The sequence below is a fragment of the Nymphalis io genome, chromosome 2, assembly GCF_905147045.1.
Source record: "Nymphalis io chromosome 2, ilAglIoxx1.1, whole genome shotgun sequence".
Classification (NCBI taxonomy): Eukaryota; Metazoa; Arthropoda; class Insecta; order Lepidoptera; family Nymphalidae; genus Nymphalis; species Nymphalis io.
In genome coordinates this window covers 4,997,455-5,021,989 of record NC_065889.1, presented here as the reverse complement: position 1 = coordinate 5,021,989, position 24,535 = coordinate 4,997,455, and the positions used below count along the sequence as shown (strand labels likewise).

General features: G+C 33.2%; 2 protein-coding genes across 2 annotated transcripts; both read left to right on the top strand.

Moving 5' to 3' along the window:
- The first annotated feature begins 1,089 nt into the window (after positions 1–1,089).
- On the top strand, positions 1,090–8,900 carry LOC126779482 (myotubularin-related protein 2). The gene is made up of 13 exons (XM_050503494.1): positions 1,090–1,345; positions 1,700–1,888; positions 2,366–2,440; positions 2,525–2,710; positions 2,978–3,193; positions 3,408–3,544; positions 4,366–4,491; positions 5,454–5,535; positions 6,373–6,543; positions 7,230–7,437; positions 7,886–8,103; positions 8,260–8,446; positions 8,698–8,900. The coding sequence occupies exons 1-12, from the start codon at positions 1,220–1,222 to the stop codon at positions 8,404–8,406; spliced, it is 1,881 nt and encodes a 626-aa protein (XP_050359451.1). The 5' UTR covers positions 1,090–1,219; the 3' UTR covers positions 8,407–8,446; positions 8,698–8,900.
- A 1,434-nt stretch (positions 8,901–10,334) lies between these two features.
- LOC126779451 (sarcosine dehydrogenase, mitochondrial) lies at positions 10,335–22,512 on the top strand. The gene is made up of 16 exons (XM_050503423.1): positions 10,335–10,517; positions 12,964–13,074; positions 13,380–13,522; positions 14,040–14,252; positions 14,324–14,447; positions 14,901–15,109; positions 15,357–15,540; positions 15,792–15,882; positions 17,025–17,277; positions 17,380–17,499; positions 18,440–18,582; positions 19,406–19,511; positions 20,130–20,278; positions 20,628–20,902; positions 21,615–21,781; positions 22,150–22,512. The coding sequence occupies exons 1-16, from the start codon at positions 10,391–10,393 to the stop codon at positions 22,474–22,476; spliced, it is 2,742 nt and encodes a 913-aa protein (XP_050359380.1). The 5' UTR covers positions 10,335–10,390; the 3' UTR covers positions 22,477–22,512.
- The last annotated feature ends 2,023 nt before the right edge of the window (positions 22,513–24,535 follow it).

Sequence of the window (24,535 nt, the reverse complement as noted above, 5' to 3'; positions counted from 1 at the left end):
TACGAGAGTTTGTGGATGATTTAAATTCCATTCAAAATTTTCAGCTTTTAGTTTTCTTTCGTTTTCAGTGCATTTTGTACTATTATAAGCAAGATACGTGCTTCGACTAATACCTACTGGAATCATTTTTTTTTCCAATATAAAATAATCTAAGTCTTGTTGCTACTTATCGTACAAAATATTTAGCGTATGTTACTATGGCAGCAAAGTATCATGTAGCTACGAACTGTTTTATCATTAAATTATAAATGCATAATACAGTACAACCTTATGGTTATAGTATACATAAAAAAACACACTATGTTTAGGTACATTGTTATTATCATTATAAGTAGATCACAGAGACACAAGATAAAATTAGTTTTTGCTATACTAACGTTAATTTTTGGTTACAAATACATTTTAACCGCTATCTAGCTTTAATGCCTACTCTAGGTTAGAAAAAGTTAGTTTTTTGTCAAGAAAGCCATAATAGCTCTTTGGTTTTAGAAAGTAGTGTTACACTACCCTGGAGAGTGGGTAAAACCAAGTTGGACCTGCACATGATTTTTTTCATTCATCCATTCAGGTTGAACTATAGAATCGACCACACGATCTATATATATATAGATGATAACCAGAGAAGCTGTGCTACTCATATGGCACCACCGTCACACCCGTTGTTTGCCATGGCCGGCAAGCACTATAAAGAGTAGCTTTTGATCAAGATCGGGCTGCACTATAAGAAACCGATAGATAGATAAACGAGACAAGGGGCTTATAATTAAAAATATCAACGTGTTTACAAAAAGATAATTAAGAAAGTCATTAGCCACTACCTAAAATCACCTTTAGTCTAATTGAATAATTAGTAACTAATTATTACCTGTTCTTAATCTCTTTAATGTTTTCATGCAATTTAATGTTTTTTATAAATTATTTTATTATGGTACTTCATTAAATATTTACTAATTTGTAATCTGAAGAACCTAATTGTTATTATCGAAATATTGTTATTTATCTACTCTCCGCTTAACTTTAAAAATAAAAGAAAATATTTATTTGATGTGACAGCACTTTTTCTAAGTTGTCAATTAATAATTTGTAAATGTCATAATTTGTAATGTCTCCTGACTGTCATAGATATATTTATCTTATTTGATACTATATTTGTATAAATTACTAATGACAGTGTAAACATATTTTATTGGCATCTGATCGCGTTAAATTAAATAAAGTCATGGATAAACACAACAGTTCTGAACTGTTGAATTCAGATTTTTCTCTCTCTAAAAATGCTAGTTCCGATTCATTGGATTCGGACTCCAAATCAAGTTCATTGAATTCTAAACACGGACAAGATTCCGTAAGTTTCCTAAAAGGATTAATTTATGCTTATTGAATTTTATAACTGTTGCGCACTATTTCCTGAAGCTTTAAAATACTAAGTGTAGGGCTTAATGCGCGATTGTCGATTTTTAGTGTTCATCAACTAGTCCGAATAGTTGCGTGCTTATACTCTGAGTGTGAATGAGTGAAATTAGATTTACGATGAGTAGGAATCGCACAATCCACATTTGTTTATTTGTGAATCGCATACTTAGTCACAAAGAGCAAAATGAACTTTTAAAGGCTTGTACATCGACATGTTATTCAAAGATCATTTCTATTTTTTTAAAGATTTTAAACAATATGAATTTTATAAAATGTGATATTTCAGACTCATGTCTTAGGAGACATTCAGTTGTTGGATGGAGAAAAAGTAATGGGTGTGGCAAGAGATGTGACATACTTGTGTCCCTACAGCGGTCCATCCCGGGGTGTTCTCAAAGTTACAAACTACCAGCTACACTTCCGCCCTACGGAGCCAACATCACTACAGACTACACTTAGTGTACCCCTTGGAGTTGTAAGTAATTATAGCATGGTAAAATATAAGTTAAATATCAGAAAATGCATTTTCGATAAGCTTGTTAAAGAAATCTTAAATATAAAACTATATATTTTTATATATTTAGTACTACTACTACTAGTACCTATTGTAATACTGTAACTTTTATCTTGTTGATTTAGTTTTCTCTATGTATCTTAAAGGTTAACTGGAACAGTTTATTTGTCTTTCGTCACTGTCATTTTCTTATATAAGTTTATAGTTTAGTTAACTATTTTTTAGTTTATTTAAATCAACACATAGTATTTCAGCTAATAGATTTTACAAAATTTATATATTAAAATACAATTTTTGTATCTATATTATTTATAGCAATTATGCTTAATAAAATTAGTACATGAAGCTCAAGAATAAGAAAAGCAATTTCAATAAATAAATTAATTTTTTTACATGTTAAAATATAAACATTCTAAATAGAATTTTATTTCAATGCAGGTTTCTCGTATTGAAAAAGTGGGTGGAGCGTCGTCTAAAGGTGAAAATTCATATGGAATCGAAGTATTCTGTAAGGTAAGTAGACAATAAAATAAAATAATGCATATTAGTCTAACAATGAAACAGTGAAATGATTATCCCATATATCCCATTTTACAGGATATGCGTAATTTACGTTTCGCACACAAACAAGAGAACCACTCTCGCCGGGGGATATTTGAAAAATTGCAACAACTAGCATTTCCACTATCACACCGACAACCAATATTTGCATATAGTTATTCAGAAAGTTTTCCAGAGGATGGATGGAATGTGTATGAACCTATTGCTGAATTAAGGAGAATGGTAAGAATATAATAATTAAATCTATTTACATAATATATGCATGACTCTCGCATTCCTCTATTGACTAGCTTTTAAGGCAGCAAACACTATGGAATACTGGGTTAACATCTGAGTCAGATGCCAATTAAAAAAACTTATTGAATTCTTAAATTGGTAGTGCTTAACGATTAGACAATGCTCGTTTGCCGAAATCGTCAGAAATGATCAATATTTTGAAATTTTGTCAATACTTTTATAAAACTTGTTTATATGATTTATAATTTTCAGGGTGTTAACAATGATATGTGGCGCATAACGCGTATAAATGACAAGTACGAGATATGCGATAGTTATCCAGCAGTGTGGGCAGTACCAACAGCTGCTAATGATGACTTGCTTCGGTCAGTAGCGGCATTTCGCTCCAGGGGACGTATTCCAGTGTTAGCTTGGATACATCCGAGCTCACAAGCCACTATTACCAGATGTAGTCAGCCGCTAGTTGGGGTATGGAGTTATTATAGATTGTAATTCACTTTTTGTTTAGAAAAATATGTAGTTCAATAGGTATCACTCAGATCTAAAATTATTGTAATTTTATTGTATTTTCTTATAATATTTTCCTGATTTTGCCTTTGTCTGTAATAAAATAAAATAATTGTTTATTAATGAATACAAACATTTGATATTCATAAAATTCAATTAAAAATTTGTGTCTTAGGTGAGCGGTAAACGTAGTAGAGAAGATGAAAGGTACATCCAATTGATTATGGACGCCAATGCGCAGGCGCATAAATTATTTATTATGGATGCAAGACCAAGTGCGAATGCCATCGCTAACAAGGCTAAAGGCGGCGGGTGGGTACATATTCTTCACTAATATAAAAGTAATGTCCTATAAATGCTACGCCTACCTCTCCTGTCAAAGTGATAGATTTAAAGTTTAATCCACCACTGCTACTCTATTGGTTGGTTATGTTTTAGAATTTTAAGATGAATACTAACGCAGTGTGTATTTTTTTTTCTTTTTTTTTATAGAATAGGAAGGCGGACGAGCATATGGGCCACCTGATGGTAAGTGGTCACCAACGCCCATAGACATTGGCATGTAAGAAATGTTAACCATCACTTACATCATCAATGCGCCACCAACCTTGGGAACTAAGATGTTATGTCCCTTGTGCCTGCAATTACACTGGTTCACTCACCCTTCAAACCGGAACACAACAATACCAAGTACTGCTGTTTTGCGGTAGAATATCTGATGAGTGGGTGGTACCTACCCAGACGAGCTTGCACAAAGCTCTACCACCAGTGAGCCATTTTAAAACACTGTAGGGAATACCACCGACTAATTTATGTCTAAATAATAATATCTACGAAATTTCTCTGTTGTATATCCCTATATTACCAAATAAAATTAATTAAGTAAATTATCTAAACAATGGTGAAAAGCAGTTTTGTTCTGTTTGCTTTAAAGAAAATTTGTTATCTTATAATATTAAATGAATAATTCTTGCGTATTTATTTTGTATCTCGGAAACACTGACGATTTGGACAAATTTTACATTTAGATAAGGTTTTACATTTACGGTTTGGCTTTCCTAAAAAAAAAAAATTATAACTAATTATATATTAGAGCTGAGGTAGTATGAATTAATCAAGGTCATATATTTCAGATACGAATCAGAGGACGCGTATCAAAATGCAGAGCTCGTATTCCTCGATATCCACAATATACACGTAATGAGGGAGAGCCTAAGGAAGCTAAAAGAACTTTGTTTTCCACAAATTGATCAAACAAGGTAAGAATGTAATTATTTATCAAATTAAAATAATGTATTTAATCCATGTTCTAAATTTAAAATTGTAATATGTATATATATATATATATATATATGTATATATGTATATATGTATATATATATATATTTAGTATTGTCACCATCACTAAAGTGTGCACAATTTGGTTGAACTGGTTGAAAATTTAGTAGTAAAAATTGATTGATTGAGTGAATACTTTGATTTTTGGGGAGAATATAGAATACGGTTTTTTATTTTCAGCTTCCTTTGTGTTTTATATTAAATAAAATATTATAAGTTAATTTTAATTAATATATCTAAATTAAAATTTAGTAGTTCTTCTCTATAAGAAAATTTGCAAATGTTTCTCGTCGATATGAGCTTCCGTCCGGTTCATTGCCGTGTATTTTTAATTTAGACAATTTTAAGTACATCATTTATTTAATTTTATAGAGCTTAGGGTGACTTCAGACTGATATGGCATTGTGATATTATTTTAACGTTACTGTAAATTTGTTTCCGCCAATCGCTTATCCCGCGTGTTAGGGGGGGGGGGGGGGGTGCTAAATTATAAGTATTTTTGATCAAGTTGTTATAATATCCTGGGACATTATTCACACACGGCCATCTGATCCCAAACTAAGCAAAGCTTGTACTATGAAAGCCAGACAACTGATATACTACATATGCTACTTTTCTTTTGTACATATATAGTAGTACATACTTAAATAGATAATTACACCCAGTCTGGGTGGACAGGACAAACAGACATGTCCATGCACACAAAAGTCTGTCCTGGGTGGGAATCGAACCCACAACCTTCGGCGTGAAAGGCAAGTATCTACCAACCACGCCAACCGGTTCGTCAAAGTACCCTTCCTTTCTGTTGAATAGTTAATGCGTGAAAGTGTAACAAACAAACTCACTTTCGCATTTGTTATATTCGTAATGTAACTTTGTTTAGATGGTTCAGCGGTATCGAAGCGAGTTGCTGGTTGAAACATATCAAATGTATACTGGCGGGAGCGGTGCGCATCGTTGATAAGGTAATGAAAATGTTACTCTGTTCATTTGCTATCCTGTTTTCTGATATAATTGTTTACGCACTGACCTCTTGCTTATTACTCATCCTTGTACGGTATATTTAGTTTGAAAAATTTTCATGGTCATTACACTTATAACCGCAATTAATGCAATTAGTTTTCAAACGTTTTTTTTTCCGGTTTTACGTACGTGTCAAAATATTGAAATGTAATTAGAGTACAATTTTCATACAAGTATATTTATTTATAATATTAGTTGGACACATATTATGTAAGGTGGTAGCTTAAAGGTACCAAATAGTTTGTATATGTACATTTATGATATAACAATATGCGGTTAAACTTTTAAAAAAAAATTACATGCGAAAACACCTTGCCTTGTGATGTTTTTTGTTTTATTATGTTTGTATATTTCACTTTATTCAAAAAAATATCTTGTTATTCGCGTATTTCGTTTGAGGTGTCCGCGCGGCATATTTCGGACAAATCGAGCATGGTCAACGACGTATCAATAACATATCCACCTTTTTATAAAGACCAAAAAATGTTTTTATAATTTTTTTAATCACCATAATTTAAAATGCCTGAACTGATTCAGATGGGGATCCTTACGTTATCCCGCGTGACATTGGCTTAAATTCATTTAGTTATTTATTAAAGAAAGTCGTATTTTTTTAAGGTAAAAAAATTGTTTATGATATCAAGTTGGATGAAAGGGGCCGGTAGAGCGTAGTCAAAAAGTCTGTTCAATTTTCTTTTACCGTTTATGTTGCGCCAACAGTAGATTCTATGATGTTATGTCTTAAGTGCAGGATAAAAGATTTGTTTTCTTTTTTTTAGGTGGAGAACCACAAAACGTCAGTTTTAGTGCACTGTTCCGATGGTTGGGACAGGACGGCTCAACTAACAGCGCTGGCGATGCTCATGCTAGACCCTTACTACCGAACGCTGAGAGGCTTCCAAGTACTCATTGAAAAGGAATGGCTATCTTTTGGCCATAAATTTCAACTTGTGAGTTCGTTTGTAGTTTTATTAATAGTTTATTTAAGTAAATTATTTTATTTAAAGAGTAGTGCGTATAAGTTTTTTAGATTAGTGTTAGTTTCAAATTGTGTCGGATAGTGGATTGGAGTTCAAGATTGAAAGAATATAATATCGAATTGAAATAGAATTATAATATTAGCAGAGTAGAATAGCAACCTCGTCTCAAGCCTAGACGAGCCGACTAATATTGTTAAGCGCATCTACCACTCGAGTACGAAAATCGAGGAATCAATCCATTATCATTCCCAAATAACTTGGCCGTTCCTGCAGGAGATATAAGTCTGCCAAATCTCTTCCATGTGGTTAACACCCAGCGCCGTCCTCGAATGTATCGGATAAGGAGCACTGGGGCTTTGTGCGAGCTCGTCTAGGTAGGTACCACCCACTCATCAGATATTCTGCCGCCAAACAGCAATACTTGGTATTGTGTTGCTCCGGTTTGAAGGGTGAGTGAGCCAGTGTAATTACAGGCACAAGGGACATAACTTAGTTCCCAAGGTTGGCGGTGCATTGGTGATGTAAGCGATGGTTAACATTTCTTACAATGCCAATGTTTATGGGTGTTGGTGATCACTTACCATCAGGTGACCCACATGCTCGTCCGATTTCCTATTCTATAAAAAAAGGTAATTATGTAAAGGGCGATATTTCAGCGCATCGGTCACGGCGACGAGCGGCACTCGGACGCGGACCGCTCGCCCGTGTTCGTGCAGTGGGTGGACTGCGTGTGGCAGCTCCAGCAGCAGTTCCCGACCGCCTTCGAGTTCACCGAGCGCCTGCTCATCGCTATCGTCGACCACCTCTACTCGTGCCGCTTCGGGACCTTCCTCTTCAACACTGAGCGAGAGAGGTATAGGGAGGGTGAGTGTTCTATTTATATATTTGTATCACTACATTGATTATGTTTATTAAAGTGAGCACGAATAATATTTTTTAAAGACTTACTCTATATACAATTATTGATATAGAAAGTCCTAATTTTCAAAATTGACTAGTTTTTGAAATCCTCTGAGTTTTATTCTTTGCTGTCTATGCGTGGCTGTTTTTGCGTACAGAACGTTTCATTCTTCTGTTCAAATGGTGATATTTGTAACCAATATCATATGAAATATGTTGTATTATTTTTTAAATTAATTATAAATAAAATCGGCTTATTTTAGATTAAGTACTCGTGTAATTTGGTAGCTCAACTTGTGTTTATTTTTGGCATTCGAATTAAAACATCTTGAAATGTGATAAAAAAACATATTTACGTAAAAAAAACATATATATACGCTAATATTAATGTTTACATTCCTTATCTTTATAGAAGTGAAAACAAAGACTGTGTCACTATGGTCTTACATCAACAGTCGCCAGAATCTATATCTCAACCCATTGTACTGGGGCCCCTCGTCGTTCAGTCCAAATACACCGCCGTCACAGTACACGAGGCCGCAGATGGTATTAGTGCCGGTCGCGTCGCTGAGAATCATTAAACTTTGGAAAGCGCTTTACTGTAGATGGAATCCAACCATGCGGCAACAGGTATGTATTTGCAATACGTATAATTTACTATACGCTTATAGATTTCTCTACCGCGAAACAATAATATGAAATCATATAAGTATTACTGTTGAGAACTATGGGCGGAGGTGGGCACTTTGTCATCTAATTACAATAATAAAAATCCGTCACCGGCAGGATCCCATCTACCAGCGTACGCGCGAGCTGGTGGCGCTGCGCGCGCAGCTGGAGGCGGCGGCGGGCGCGGCGGCCGGCGACCACGCGGCGCGCCAGCTGCGGCGCGGCCTCACCCCGCCGCGCGTCGCCAGCCCGCACCACGCCTAGCGCCCGCCCGGGACTCGTCCACTTGACGACTGCCCGGCAGGTACGGCCGCCGCGACACTCGCGACACTCGCCGACTGCGCAAGCCACGATATACCGCAAGACCTACTAGAGAACGCAAACACGAGTGCCTATTCCCTCTTGTAATCCCATGTCACGGCAAATAACACCGGAAAAGTTCTAGCGCAATATCAACGGCTGGCAACGCTGTACACTTCCAGGCTCCGAGCTGCCACTGAGCCTAAACAATATCATTGAATTTATTAATTGAAATATATGTATTTTTTGTTACAGATTTCACATCGTTTTGTGAAACAGAATACTGCCTTTAGAATACATTATTATAATAAAACATATTAAATTAGTGTTACATTTATTTAAAATAACCGAGCTAGTATTAAATGATAACAAATTATTATTATTATTTTAAAGACTTGTTTGTTTATTTTATATGTCACTTTTGAAATCAATGTAAAATTTATGTTTAAGTGCATAAAATGTGTAAGATTGTTCTTCAAAGATAAATAAATATTATAGCATTTAATATATATATATTGAATTTTTATTTTGCCCTGTATAAGTAAAATTTATAGAAAATAAAATAGATATGTAGAAATTTTTTTATGTGTCTAGAAATCATACAATCTCTATATCGAAAACAAATATATATATACAGCGAGCGGTATATCGTTCTGGTTTGTTGATTACAAACCAGAACTAAAAGATAATACTAGATTTTATATCTATATTTTTTTGTAATGTAAATGAGCCACTTGATGGGTGGCACCACCGCCCTTAGACATTGGCGCCGTAAGAAATATTAATTACACAGAAAAAAATAATAATAACAGGACATTTTATGGACGATAAATAGTTTGGTAGGTTTTACATATATTTTGGTAATTTTTTGTGTTACCTTTTTTATAAAGTCGGTAGGTACCTGTACCTAAGAACATTACTACATAATTATAAGCTTAATGTTGATATATAATGTACACTTTGGTTTCTCTGTCAATACTATTTTACAATATTTTTTAATTTACTTATTATAAACAAAAGTGTAACCCCTGGATGTAGGTCACACGGTCAATGTCCCAAATTCTTACGCCGCGAATTGACAATATTTGGGTTGATAATGTTATCCTCTACACATTACACGTATAGTATTATAGTTTACATAAAAAAAAACGTTAGTACACAATTTTATTTTAAACTGGTAATAAATTTACGGTACAGTACAGTAACAGCCTGTTTATGTCCCACTGCTGGGCTAAGGCCTCCTCTACCTTTTGAGGAGATACGACTTTATCAAATTTATAATTATAAATTTGATAAAGTCGTATCTATATGAGCCCAGTCCCGAGTGGTTATTACACGTGACACGCACGTACACACACACACACAGTACGTTCAGCCCAAGCACTACTGAGCTTATTAATTTGTGGTTATTAGTTACCGAATGTTCGGCGGTGAAGGAAAATATCGTGCTCCTACTGTCGAATAAAATACCTTAAAGCACGTAGCACGGTTGGTCCTGCGCCTGATCTTGGTCCAGTCACGACGGATTTGCCTTCCAATCTGATTATTGAAGTAAAGCAATAGAGGGTGCACTTATGTTTACCCACACAATTGTGCACTATAAATATGTTCTGTGCAGTTAGTAGTCTTCCTTAAGATTAGGTGCGTCACAAACTCAGAACACAACAGAGAACTGAACTAAAGTTTGAATTTTGAACTTGTTTTTAATTCTAAAAACAATACGTATTCTTCAAAATAATAATTAATATAAATTTCAAAGGTCGCCATAATCTGCCAACTCTTCTCTATGTTATAAATTATTTGATAATAAATATATGGTGATTGAACTTTAGCTTGTAGATGATAATATTTTGACGACATTTATCTCTGTTTATTTCATCTTACTGTTATTTGTCGTTTTACCGCAGAAGAGCTTACATCACTTTAATACAACTATTTTATTTTTAACATGTTCAAAGTAATTAGAGATAGATGTATCAGATACAAAGCCATAAATTATTTAAAACTACATAAAAATGAAAGATTATTTTCGACAAGCAAGGAAGTGGTGACATCAGCTGATGTAGTTATTATTGGTAAGTACAATTTGTAAACGTATTTAGATTATATTTAAAAAAAAATATTATATTGGTAAGCAGTTTATCTTATATAATGTTTATCAATTTATATAGCGATTTTTATACTCTGTAGACATTAAGAGGTAAGTAAATAACTTTCGTTAAAAAATTTTGAAGTGTTTTATGATATTTTTATTTACGTCGAAGAAAATGTTAGAGTATAAAGTTTTATAATTAAAAAAATATACTCTAAACACATTATGCGAATTCAAGGAGAGCTATAAAAGACTTATACATAGAGCCCCAATAGTTTATTATTCTGAATAAGGTCGAGGAAAAAGTTTTTCATCATTTTATAAGTAAAAAGGTGTAGTAGAATCTCTTTGATTGTACTGTTTGTATCTGGCTGGTTGTGATACCACTACATATATGACATTTTAAAAACAGAAAAATAAAAAGAAAATGCGGTTACCCGCAAATTTTGTAATGTTTTTCTGCTGCCAAAATGATGATGCTTTAGGTCTTACATAGGACAACATCTAGAGAGGACTGTCAAAAGTACCTACTTTTGGACTTCTACTGCGACAAGTAGGTACTTGTCGCAGTAGAAGTCCAAAAACTTTACAGCAATGGAATTATGTCAGTAGCTGAAAAATGGGAACAGTACCTGCAAATGTAAATATACTATGATAAAAAAATATTTTAAATTTGTATACAAAATAAGAAAAAAAATCGTCCCCTTCCTCGACCTTATACAAGACAAATATTATAAATTAGCACAACGCCCTAAAAAAAGCTATATATTCCAGTGCTGGAAAATTGCCATTCCACGATGCTCCACTGCGTTATTGGGATATAGGGACATACATAATATGTGCTATGTCGGAATTATGACACATGCAGCTTTTCTAACGATGTCTTTTTAACTGATAATAATAAATGCGTATTAGAATTTAGTACTTGAATAATATTGAACTAGCTTTTCTATTATACTCAGAAAGATTAAGTAGGTAAGTACCTTCTAGATAAGTAAAATACCCAATACGATAGGAGACTTTAAATATAAATAAATTACACCGAATGCTAATAACCGATCTTTGCGTTCTATATCCAGAGGTCACGCAAAACCGACTCATACCTCTACTTATAACGGACTTTGCTTCTGTCAATAGACCTAAGTATGTACAATATATACCTTATAGGTATTTACAACCGTAATCTTCGTCATAAGCTATTATGACACGCGCGTGTCATTTTGTATAATTATAAATTAATTAATAAACAGTAAACGGTGACTTGATTGTTGTTATCAAAATAAGTTCAGAAATACATATTGCGTTAATAAACAAAAAACAGTAATATGCTAGATATGACAACTTAGCTTAAGCTGATGGCCACATCTTCAATTTGCTTAATTTCACATCTCCATACACAGTTATTATAAACGATACATTCCTTGTAAATTGTAAATGTCCTACACTACGTCTCTTCTTTTCTTAAGGCTATTTAACGAAAGCCCTCTGATTTCGTTAAGTAGCAATTTTTTTTAGATGAAAACCTTATATTACTATTATATCCTCTTTGCAAAATTCTATTTTTGAAATTTGAATTCTTCCTTATTTCGTGATGGTATGAACAGTTTACTTTTAGATTTTAGTTGAATCTATGATTATAAATTATAAAAAAACTTTGTCCTTGCGTTTTAAGCTTAGATACCTAAGCTTCAAGCAAATTAAAAAACAGCTGCAATTTTTTTTATTCCGTAATAATTGTAGCTGATATTATTATTATTTAAGTAAATAGGTATTATATTATTAACAGGTATTATATTATTATTAATATCTTTTTCGGTAGATGAAGACGCATAATTGATTTCGTGAATGAAAAAGCAAGGCTTCCACTGCATTATGATTGATACAGGGTCCTCGATAAATAATGTAACCACAAAAATTAAGCTGGAATATTTAATATTCATAAAAAAAATCGGGGGAGAATGAGGTCTAAGATTTTTCGGTAGTTACAAATTATTTTTGAATCTAAATAGAAGTTATCGTTAGAATGCTTCGAATTAATTGTGAAATTCTCCTAACTGAACTTCGGCATCGACAGCCAATCTCAAGGACTAGCCATCTACGCAGGCGAGTGCACAAGTGTATTTTCACGTGCACTCAATATTACGTCAGTGTCGTAATCTGATGGAACAGAAATCCGAACTAACAGGAGACAGATCACGCGTAGGATCAACAGCTTTAAGTGCTTTCCGAGGCACGGGGCTTTAATCCTGAACAGCTACTGAGATTTTCTTAACTGATACACTCATTGTTATTATTTTCTTAAGCCGGGTCTCATTGACTTAGTTGCCAGTTTATAAGACTGCAAATCACGAAGTCCTAGATTCAACTCTCTATACATCTCTATATTAAATTCTCATACACAATTTAACAACACCGGGATAACATTTTAGGGGGTGGAGTTGCTGGTTGTAATACACTTTACCAACTAACAAAGAGAGGTGTTAATGCAGTATTATTGGAAAGGAATAAGTTAACCAGCGGAACGACATGGCATACCGCGGGTACGTTTATTTTATTATTATAATATATTTAATAAACATAATTCAAGATATACATGCTAAAATATTCATTTGGACAATATGCTTAAAGGCTATATGCATAGAATAATGCAATTCAATAGCGAGCTTAATTTTTTTATCTTGTATTTATGAAAAAGGTGCCACATGAAAAGATGTTGACCATTTTATCGAAAATGTAAAAATAGAAGTAGCGTTACTACACTGCCATTATTATACGATTACGTATTTGTTATTAATAAATATTAAATCATATTTATTTACATTACTTTTTATATTTAATATTTTAGGTTTAGTATGGTCGCTTCGACCAAGTGATTTGGAAATTAGGTTGCTACAAGATTCTAGAGAAGTATATAATTCATTAGAAAAAGAGACCGGAGATTATGCAGGATGGATAAACAATGGTGGCATGTTTATATCTCGGAGTCGGGTAATTATATTATTTTAATTTATGCAGCATTCATTAATTTACTCGTTTAAAGTTGTAAAACGAAGAAACAAATAAGCGTTTCCATTTATTATATATTTCATTGTATAAAAAGAGAGAAGTAAAAATGATTTTTTAATTACGTAAGTATATAGTTTTAGTCATTGTTCAACAAGATGTTTGATGTACATTTAATTTATACAATCTTATGAAAATCACAAAGTTGATTTTCATTTTTCTATAGAAACAAAATTTCCACTACGTCGTGGACTTATTTGTCAGGACAAAAAGTGTCGTATAAAGTTTCATCAAAATTCGTAAAGTAATTACAATTTGATCTTATTGAAAATTATAAAAATTTTGATTAACATTGTCAATATGAAATAATATGTACTTATTATAAATATGAGAATAATTGATTTACCTACATTTATAAGAAAAAAAATATTTCATGTAGGTACAATGAAGTTTAGTTTCCTTATATCATATGCAAGTAGAGATAATCATTATGTTTTTCTAGCTGCGTACGGAAGAATATTTAAGATTGCATACTTTAGGAAAATCAATGGGAATACCAAGTGAAATATTAGATCCCAATGAGGCCCAGAAACTATTTCCACTTTTAGATCCGTCTGTTTTCAAAATGGCGTTATATTCACCCCTAGACGGAACGATAGATCCAGCAATGGTTTGCAATGCACTTGTTAAAGCTGCGTCCAAAAATGGAGGGAAGGTAAAATATTGAAAATAAAAAGGTTTAACTGAAGTGCTACTTTAAATCATTTAAGAATGATACATTTACAGATATATGAAGATTGTCCCGTTGTCGATGTTCATTATGCCCATAATTTACTTGGAAGTAAAGAAGTGACTGGCGTTCATACTGATAAAGGTTTTATTAAAACAAAATGTGTGGTGAATTGCGGAGGTGATCATTAAACATTATTATAATTTAAAATAGAAAAAAATAGACCATCGAAAATATTTACAAAATTAATTAATTAAACTAACTTCTTAACTTTTTTTTTTTTTTTTTTTATAGAATAGGAAGGTGGACGAGCATATGGGCCACCTGATGGTAAGTGGTCACCAAACGCCCTTAGACATTGGCATTGTAAGAAATGTCAACCATCGCTTATAGCCAATGCGCCACCAACCTTGGGAACTAAGATTTTATGTCCCTTGTGCCTGTAATTACACTGACTCACTCACCCTTCAAACCGGAACACAACAATATCAAGTATTGCTGTTTTAACTGTATTGTAACTAGTACACTAGCATAACCTTTTTGTATATTATATACAGTTTATATACTTATTATACAAGCTTATTTATCTATGCAAAAACGATCATGTATTTAGTTAAAACCATTTATTTTCAGGTGTATGGGGTCCGCGTATAGCAAGATTTGCTGGTGTACCCTCATTACCAATAGTACCATTTAAACATGCCTACGTTGTTACCGATGGCATACCAGAAATCCGCGGCTGTCCAAATGTTAGAGACCATGACGTTAACCTTTATTTCAAGATACAGGGCGAAAGTTGCAACATCGGGGGTTATGAAAACAATCCTATCATGCTCGATCAGGTGTGTTTTTCGAAGCGTACTAATCAATGATATTATTTTATTACATAGATACAAATTAAACTAAATAAAAACCTCTTATTGGGAAAATGCCATGTCAAAATTACTCTAGACACATGCTTTGTTTGATAGGTTAGCTCACGTAATTTTCCTCTTTTAATGAAAACTCAGGTTCTAACTTTTAGGCTGTCTTGGTTGCTTCATGGCCTTTTTCTCTTATTCTTCTATTGATTTATTTTTATTTTATCAGATCCCAGAACAACAACATTTCCACCTTTACGAATTAGATTGGGATGTGTTTAGTGTACATATGAATAGTGCTACTTCACTATGTCCGAAATTAGGAAATATTGGCATTAAAAGCACAGTTTGTGGCCCGGAGTCGTTTACACCAGACCATAAACCTTTGATAGGCGAAGATGCTAATGTCTTCGGTAAGTTTCATTGTATGTTAAAAAAATCTATATATTCTTAACTGTATTGAAATTAAAATAAAACATTTTATTCTTAGTAGATTCTTAAGAGCCCTTTATTAATAATCATTTTCTTGGTTTTAATAAACTTAAAAATAGCATTGATCCGTAATATACTTAAAGTTAGCAATTTTCGTGGTATGTTCAATAGATTCATTACTATATAATATACTACATACAAAATAATTACTTAAAAATATTTTATTTATTAGGACTGTACCACAACTGCGGGTATAACTCGGCTGGGATGATGTTTTCTGCCGGTACTGCCATTCAAATGGCAGAATGGATCATCAGTGGAAGGTAAACCATAATTATATTATGTACTAACTTTAACCCAAGTTTCTCTATTAGTGAGGTGTTGGACGAGAATAGAAAATATTACCGTAAAATGACGCTTACATCAATTCTTGCAACGTGTTCACGTGTTGTGTGTTTGCATCTACACTTGGAACTCGGGTTCCACTGAAAGTATCCGCAAAATTATTTCAACCGTAAAATTTTAATGACATTGTTTTAGATATTGTTTAATAGCAAAAACTCTTATGAAATCTTTTACTGACACTTTTATTTATAAATAATAGGAATTCTTGAAATATTGCATCAATTGTCTATTAATAATAACGTTTTATCTTATCTGCGAAAATTAAGTAGATTTGGACGTATGCATCACCCTTAAGGTTATCGCAATATTCTTCATTTATAACGTATGTTTACGGCCTAGTTAATGACGTTCTAAGATTGCTAATTTGTTTGTAATATTGTAGATACTTTGAAAAATAAAGTTAATTATAAACATGATATTATCGAGTTGTTATTATAATACTACATGATAGAAAGTTAGTGCGGAAGTTGATAATAAGCAGATCGAAACGTAATGATTCGGAGCTCGAGATCATTGAAAATGTTTACAAAATAATTGATTCCTGGGAAGTTGCAGATATACACGTTTTTTTTTTTAAATATTAAATTTAGTCAAAAATAAATATAATAATATAATTTTGAAAATTTTGTGTGTAAAACATGAAAGAACATAATACTGCTACAAAGAGGACGTAAAAAACGATTAACAATGATGTATGCGTGCAACTGATGTCACCGTTACGTTATCTTAAGTTTCATATGCTTACTCCATTTATAAATGTATCAATTATTTTAAATTTGTTACAATTATTTGATTAGTAGTTTCCGGTTCCACATGTAAGAGGTGAGGCCAAATGGTACACTATGATCTTTTTTGTACCCCTGATAACGTGTATGTAAATTTTCCTTATGATCGTTTTAGTAGTTAAGACTTGAAACAAATAAACAGACTTACTTTCGCATTTATTATATTAGTTATGATATTGTACTTGTATTACAGCACTTTTATAAATAAACAAGTATATATAGCATGAAAATGTATTGTCCATTTTTTTGTTATAATCAATTTGTTTACTCTTTAGGCCAAACTACAACATGTTTGCTTTTGACGTATGCCGGTTCACACCGGGCCAGTTATCTCGCGCTCATTGGGTGCGGGAGAGCAGTCACGAGTCATATGTCCGAAACTACAGCATAGTGTTCCCTAACGATGAACCCCTCGCCGGACGAGACGCCAGCCATGACGCTCTGCACCAGGAACTGATAGATGATGGCGCGGTGATGCAAGCGCGGGCTGGGTGGGAGCGACCTGGTTTCTTCATGCCTGGCGAAAAGGTACGGAACTCAACTTATTTATAGTAGACTTTTTGAGACTTACGCAAAGTTGATTTGATAAATTAAAAATTTCTTACAAATTTTACACTTCAATGTATTCAGATCAGAGTTCAACAATACGATTGGGGAGGTGTCAACGAATATCCTCGGAACTTGGACCAGCGGTACGAAGAAATTCTTAAGGGAGATTACTCATTTGGTTTTTCGAAACATCATGACATAGTAAATATGTTTTTTAATCATTTTTATATAAGTAGGTTTTAGCAAACTCCTTTGCATTTTATATGATAAAATATTAATAGAATAGTTTTGTTCAAATTTTCACATTGCGGGCTCCCGCAGTAGGGTCGTAAGCTTTTAGATATATACATGTATGTACCTCGAGTTGAAAGTGATTATATGACAGTATATATGTTTTATACATTAATACTGAGTACTCCTTACTCACATGAAAAATCTCAGTAGTAGAAAGTTAACAGTCTATCAAATTGCGATTAGGGCTTTATAATGTTAAAATTGACTACGATTTGATATTTATGTATGAGAATAGCATATGTATAATCATCATCTTATACAAATAATCATCTTATGGACTGGTGCCTAAGATTTAATGTTACTAACATTTCCTTCAGAATCGCTGTTGAGATTATTTAGATACTTAAATAATTATTCTTGCAATGATCGTTTGAAGTAATAAAATGATGTTATGTCGTAGAACTTAGTCTAAAGCAAGAGCTATGTAAAAAAACCTTAACGAAATTAACTTGATTTCAAATCCCTATCATTTTATACACGGACTATTACTTTTAATAATAATTTGATGGGTTTTTTTCCAGCTGAAATCCATAATCCAATGGAGTATAGCGTAAATAGACGAAAACAAAAAAGGTGTAACGATCCCTTCTTAAAAATATTGCACAAACCTTTTACGTGAGTCTAGTGGCTAACGTTCAATAGTTCGCTATATTCAAGCCCCGGGTCGGGCCAATTAAATATGATTGAGTTATTTTGTCAAGAAATTCTCAGCATCGATTTTCGAAGATGGCATTTCGAAGTTAACAGTGCCGTGCCTTAAAAAGTACTTAATAATAACCGCAGAGAAAAAAATTGGATAGGAGGAAAATATTATATGGGTACTAATATTTTTAATTGCTTTTTTTAGATAGGTTCAGAGGCTTTGGCTTGTAGAAATGCAGCAGCGCTGTTCAACATGTCATATTATGGGAAATTTTACTTGACGGGTCCCGACGCCCAAAGAACCGCTGAACTTGCCTTCACAGCTGATCTTTCAAGAAAAGCCGACAGGTAATTATTATCTAATGATTTTTTATCTCGACAATGTCGACAGTTTCTTCTCATTATCTATATATCAAAGCGGAATTGTTCAAAGAAAGCTACTAAGACCATTGAAGATAGATGTTAGATATAATTTTTTCAAAAGCACTTTTGCTGTTCTGTTTGCTGTCATGTGTCATTAGACGTTAGATTAAGACGATAAGATATCCTTTATTTACATATTTATTCTTTATTAGCGAAAGAAACATTGCAAAATTATAAAATTATAAACAGTTACAACTCATAAACTAATCAGTTTTCTCTAATAATTAGTACTAAGATATAATTTTGTTATTAATTGTAGTCATTAAACATTAGCACTCTTTTTTTTTTGTATCATAAAAGGTTTTTTTTGTATCATAAGAGGTTGAAATTAGAAGTTAGAAAAGTACATAGCAGGGTTTTAAAAGGTTGCTATTATTACTAAACATATTGTTTACGTGGAAACTGCATCTTGCAAATATACTGTTTGATGAAGTTTTTATATATATAAACAAATTTTATTTATATGCAAAGGAGTTGCTCAGCAACTTTAGAGCTCAGATATAACCACGTAGGTAAATAATGTCGGTTTTCAGATATGATGTCTTCTGCATTCATTTTTTGGCATGCGATATTTAAATCCAAAATACAATGAATGCCTTTTTTTTGTAATGATTGTATCAGCGGTGGTGTCCACATACCATCAGGTCCATTTGCCAGTCCGCCTACCTGTCGTAAACTGTTCATATTGCTTCTACAGTCATAGTTGAGAACATGCTTCTAATGCAATTGTATTTTATTCATGTTTTAGGTTAGTTTATACTCTACTTCTGAATGAGAAAGGCGGAGTGGAGGCGGATTTAACTGTCAGTATTCTTGACGGAGGCAGCGGCTTATTACACGAACCAATATTTAAAGTAAGTTTACATAGATATATGCAATATTAAAAATTGTTTATAAGGTTTAAAAAAAAATTATGTTAGTGAAATAAAATATGTTAGATAATTCTTTTTTGTTGATGCAACATTGTCAAAGTTTCTAGTCGTTGGAGTTTCTACTCTTTCTTCATTCCTTGATAAAATTAATATTCCGAAGTGATTACATATTTTACTTTACAATTATGTTCAACATTTTTTTCATATTCAATAGACAAACATATAATAAATTTATATATATAATATTTGTTGATAATTACATTTAGTGCTTTTTAACCTACGTGGGCTGATGAGATTACAATAATTGATCTCAAATTTAAAAAAAACCTATTATTAATTTAGACTTATGTTTTGAAAACAGTTTGCAACTTAGATTTTAAAGGAGGTATTATAATAAATATTAGCAAGGATCTTTTATACACTTCTATTTGATTACTTACTATGACAATGATCATGAGAAAGTCCTATGAATTTATTCCCAAAGAGACAAATGATAAAATTTATTGTATCTGTTGTTTTTTTTTTATTTTAAAGAAAACTGACATACACTGACATACTACAATTTCTTATATATACTGAACATGGTCGATGTATTCTTAGGGTCGTGGATACTACGTCGTGACGAGTGGTTTCAGCGCTAACCACACCGCATCAATTCTTCGTCGAATTATACACAAGAACAAACTTAGAGCGAATTTGACAGACGTCAGTAAACAGCTTTGTATTTTAGGAGTACAAGGCCCGGACAGGTGAGTATCTTTAAGTAAATAGGCAAAGACGAAACAGTTGACAAATATTGGATAAAAATGTACTGAACTGTTTTGTCTTTGCCTTTCTATATATATATGTCGCAGGTATATTGTCGCAGATTATAGTGTAAAATCAGGCCGTTAAATTATAAGAAATGAAATCGATTAATAATCTACCGTTTAATTATAATATTCCAAGTGAAATTGTAATATCTCTTGACAATATAACTGCGATATATAATATCGAATATAAACTGTACCTATCTAAACTCTATAATCTACTTGATAGGAATATGTATTTATACACAAACGAGTAGTATTTTAATAAATATTTTTAATTTAATTACAGTCAACGCATTCTGCAGCGATACACTGACGCTGGTCTTTCGAACGACGCCTTCCCTCTACATACGCACCGAAGCATCAGGGTGTCAAATGCGCCTAATTCCCCAGACAATAAGGCTTATACTTGCCGAGCTCTGCGTGTGTCTTGGGCCGGCGAGCTCGGCTGGGAACTTCACGTTCCGTCCTCCCATGCCGTGCAAGTCTACAAGGCTTTGAGGAAGGCGAAGGGTCTGAAGAACGCTGGGTGGAGGGCCTTGACATCTCTAAGTACGGAAAAAGGTAAAGAAAAAACTCAATAAAATATATAAATAAAAGAAACAGATTGTATATTTTATAGGTACATCGAAATAACCATACATATAGTTACAGATAATAAAAAGAAAGGTAATTAAATAATATTCTGTAACATTGCCACGGCTTGGCAAATGCCTTGTACTATATTATTGTAATATATTATATGATGCAGTGATTATATATATTTCAAAATTCATGTGCAAATGCAACCGAGACGGCTGATTTTTGGATATTGCGTGGAAGCCAATGCAAAGTGTTCATCGAGTGATGTCGAGATATCGAAAATGAAAATAAAATATACTGAAATTTGCTTTTTCTTTTTTCTATAGAGTGATGGTACAAAAATATATTTATACTATATCAAAAAAGGTCTATATATTGCGTCTATAATATTTGCTGTCGTAATGACTGAACTAATAGGAGCTTATATTCTCTCTTCTGAGCAATTTTAAGTCAGCTATACATTTTTCTTTAGAGTTTTTGTCTTACGAGTTTTACAAAAATAACTTTCGACGATAACTTCGACGCATGTTTTTAATTTTTATATATTTACCGATTACTTGAAATCTATGCTCTAACTTCAGACAGTTTTGTAGTAGGTATTGAAATAATAGATTTGTTATTTTAATTTTTAATGCAAAGTAAGTGCATAGTTGTTAGTGTTATTTTAAAATTATTATTTATTAATTTAATTCAGGTTTTCATTTATGGAATGTGGATTTGAGAACTGATGACAATCCAATAGAATCAAATATGGGTTTCGCCTGTCGTAAAGACGGCGAGTACATTGGCAACGAATTTGTCACTAAAGCTAAAAAGAATGGAGTTACCAAGAAATACGCCTTCCTTACCCTCGATGATAAGGTAAAGTATGTTTTAGAAATTAACATTAATTTATTTTTTGAATATTATTATATTTTAAAACACCGTAATCAATAATAGACTTTGTATTGTCGCCAAAATTAAAAAAAAAATTCCGTCGGTGAAGTTATTCAATAATTTTGGGAGAAAATTAAGCGACAATTCTACTCGCCTGCAGTCTTGCCTTCATTGTAGACTATTGACATTACTAGACTTGGGCAAAATGTAATGATTAACGATTACGATGTTTGATCATCAAACGTGAATTTCGTGTTCTTTGTATTTATGTTTGTTCTTATTTTATTTATATTTGGTGTCAATATTTATTTATATTTTTTTCGATTAGTTTTGCTTAATAATTAATATTTCAGGTAGCATTATTTGGTCAAGAAGCCATATATAGAAACGGTGAACCCGTCGGTTACGTCCGAAGAGGAGATTATGGGTTCTTCATTGACAAATCCATTGGAATTGGTTACATAACAAACAAAGGCGCGATAGTCACGAAAGAGTACTTGAAAGAAGGCAATTACGAAATTGAAGTTATGGGAAAGAAGTATAAAGCAAATCTTCATTTAAGATCGCCTTTTGATCCGACTGGTCAACGACTACTCGGAAATTATGGGGAATTAGGCATGGATGAAAATACGCACGAGCCACACGCTGGTCAAAATGAGAGGGCGGGAGGCAGTGAATAGTGATCTCAATTTAAATAAATATTTAGTTTATAATTATTTCGATTTTATTATATTACCTTCCAAAGATACAGTCGTAAATATGTGTGGTGTGTTCTTTAACATTGAATTGGGGTGAAATTTCTGCGCTGACCGACTCAATTTCCTCATTTATGTCTTTTAGAACAAATTACTATGGAAATGACATTTTAGTTTTTGATCTTAACATTCTTCCTCTTCTTCGTAGCACTTGTCAGAGCGGTCGTGGTGGTCATATAGCCCAATAGTTTATGGCAGATGTTATTCGTTTAACGAGATTTCGCAATTTGTCGCGATTTGTGGTGAGCCTGGTGCACTCATGTATTAGGGTCCGTTCACACAGACCGGCTCGGAGAGCATCGGCCTGCTTTTTTCTTTTCACACAGACCGGGTCGTATACGCTTACGGAATTGGCCGGAGCGGAGCCGCCAACTATTTCACATCGACCGGCTGGAAGAGATCTGAAAGCGGGTGCGGTTGCGGTGCGAGCGAGAAAGAGCACGCAAGCGGAGCCGGTCGGCTCCTTTTATTACTTCACACGAAGCGCGTTCAGGCATTTTTAATGACAAAAAAGGTGCAAATGCAAAAATAAACTTTACTACAATCACTCAAAACACTGTTTCCAACGTGATAAAAATCTGCTCTCCTCTCCGAGCCGGTCTGTGTGAACGGACCCTTAGCGTGTTTTAACTTTGATGTAAAAAAATTGGAGACTTTTGGTACACGAGTTAGAAAAACAATTCTAAGAAAACTAACTTAAGTATTATTTACTATTTATTAGATTCTTTTTAGGACGTCATATTACGCGCGTTGAATATATTATACATTGAAAGACGAACATTTATCTAGTACAACTTGCCTAATGTATGTTGATATTGATATGTGCCTTAAAAAACATTACAGAATTGCAACTAAATTAACTGAACAGTACGTGAACACACAAAAGAGGAAAGAACAACAACCATTTTTTTGTTAATTTAAAATATTAATGTTACATTGGTCCATAGATGGTTACTTCTTTTGTAAAAAGATATTTATTGCGCCTTATTTCATGCATATCTAAGTGAAAACTAAAAGTACCTATTTAAAGGTATTAAGCATTGTTCTAATATTTGTGTCATTTAAATTGTTTATATATAATTCGGACGGTATACTTAGATACTTTAAATTAATAATAGAAAAGAAGTTTTAATAAGAAGAGTTATTTTTATTTTATTCATATTATAATAGGTCCTTACATATGAAATTGGCGTTTAGTACGGGGGGAATATAAAGTCAATTTTTTTTTTGTAAAATATATTTAATTAATCAAAGTATGCACCGTTGTTATCTATGCACTTTTGCAATCTCGTAGGTAGTTCATTGATCCCTTTACTAAAAAAAACCACGGGGGCGAGAATCAATATAGTCTTTGAAGGCGGTTTGGACTGCCGCATCGGAGTTGAATTTTTTTCCTTGTAAGAAGTTGTCCAAATTCCGGAAAAAATGGTAATCTGTTGGAGCAAGGTACGGAGAGTACAGTGGATGTCGCAGAAATTCCAATTGTAGCTCATCTAACTTAGTGATTTTTTGTTGTGCAGTGTGTGGTCTTGCGTTGTCGCAAAGCAGCAGTGGCCTAGAGCGATTGACCAATCTCGGTTGTTTAGCAGCTAGTTCTTCCTTCATGGTTTGCAGTTGCTGACAATATATATCTGCCGTAATCATTTGGCCAGATTTTAAAAAGCTGTGGTAACACCGGCGCTAGTCCACCATACACTCACAAGTAACTTTTTCTGAGTCAATTTTCGTTTAGGGCAGGATTTAGCTGGGTCTCCAGAGATCAGTCATTGCGACGAGCGCTTCCGATTATCGTACACTGTCCACTGTTCATCACAAGTAATGATTAGATTTAAAATCCCTTCATTATTGTGTCGGTTGAGCAAAGTAACACAGCAGTCGACGCGTGTTTGCAAGTTCGATTCACTCAATTTATGAGGTACCCATCGTTCAAGTTTTTTTACTTTCTCGATTTGCTTCAAGTGGACTAATACAGTTTTATTACTTA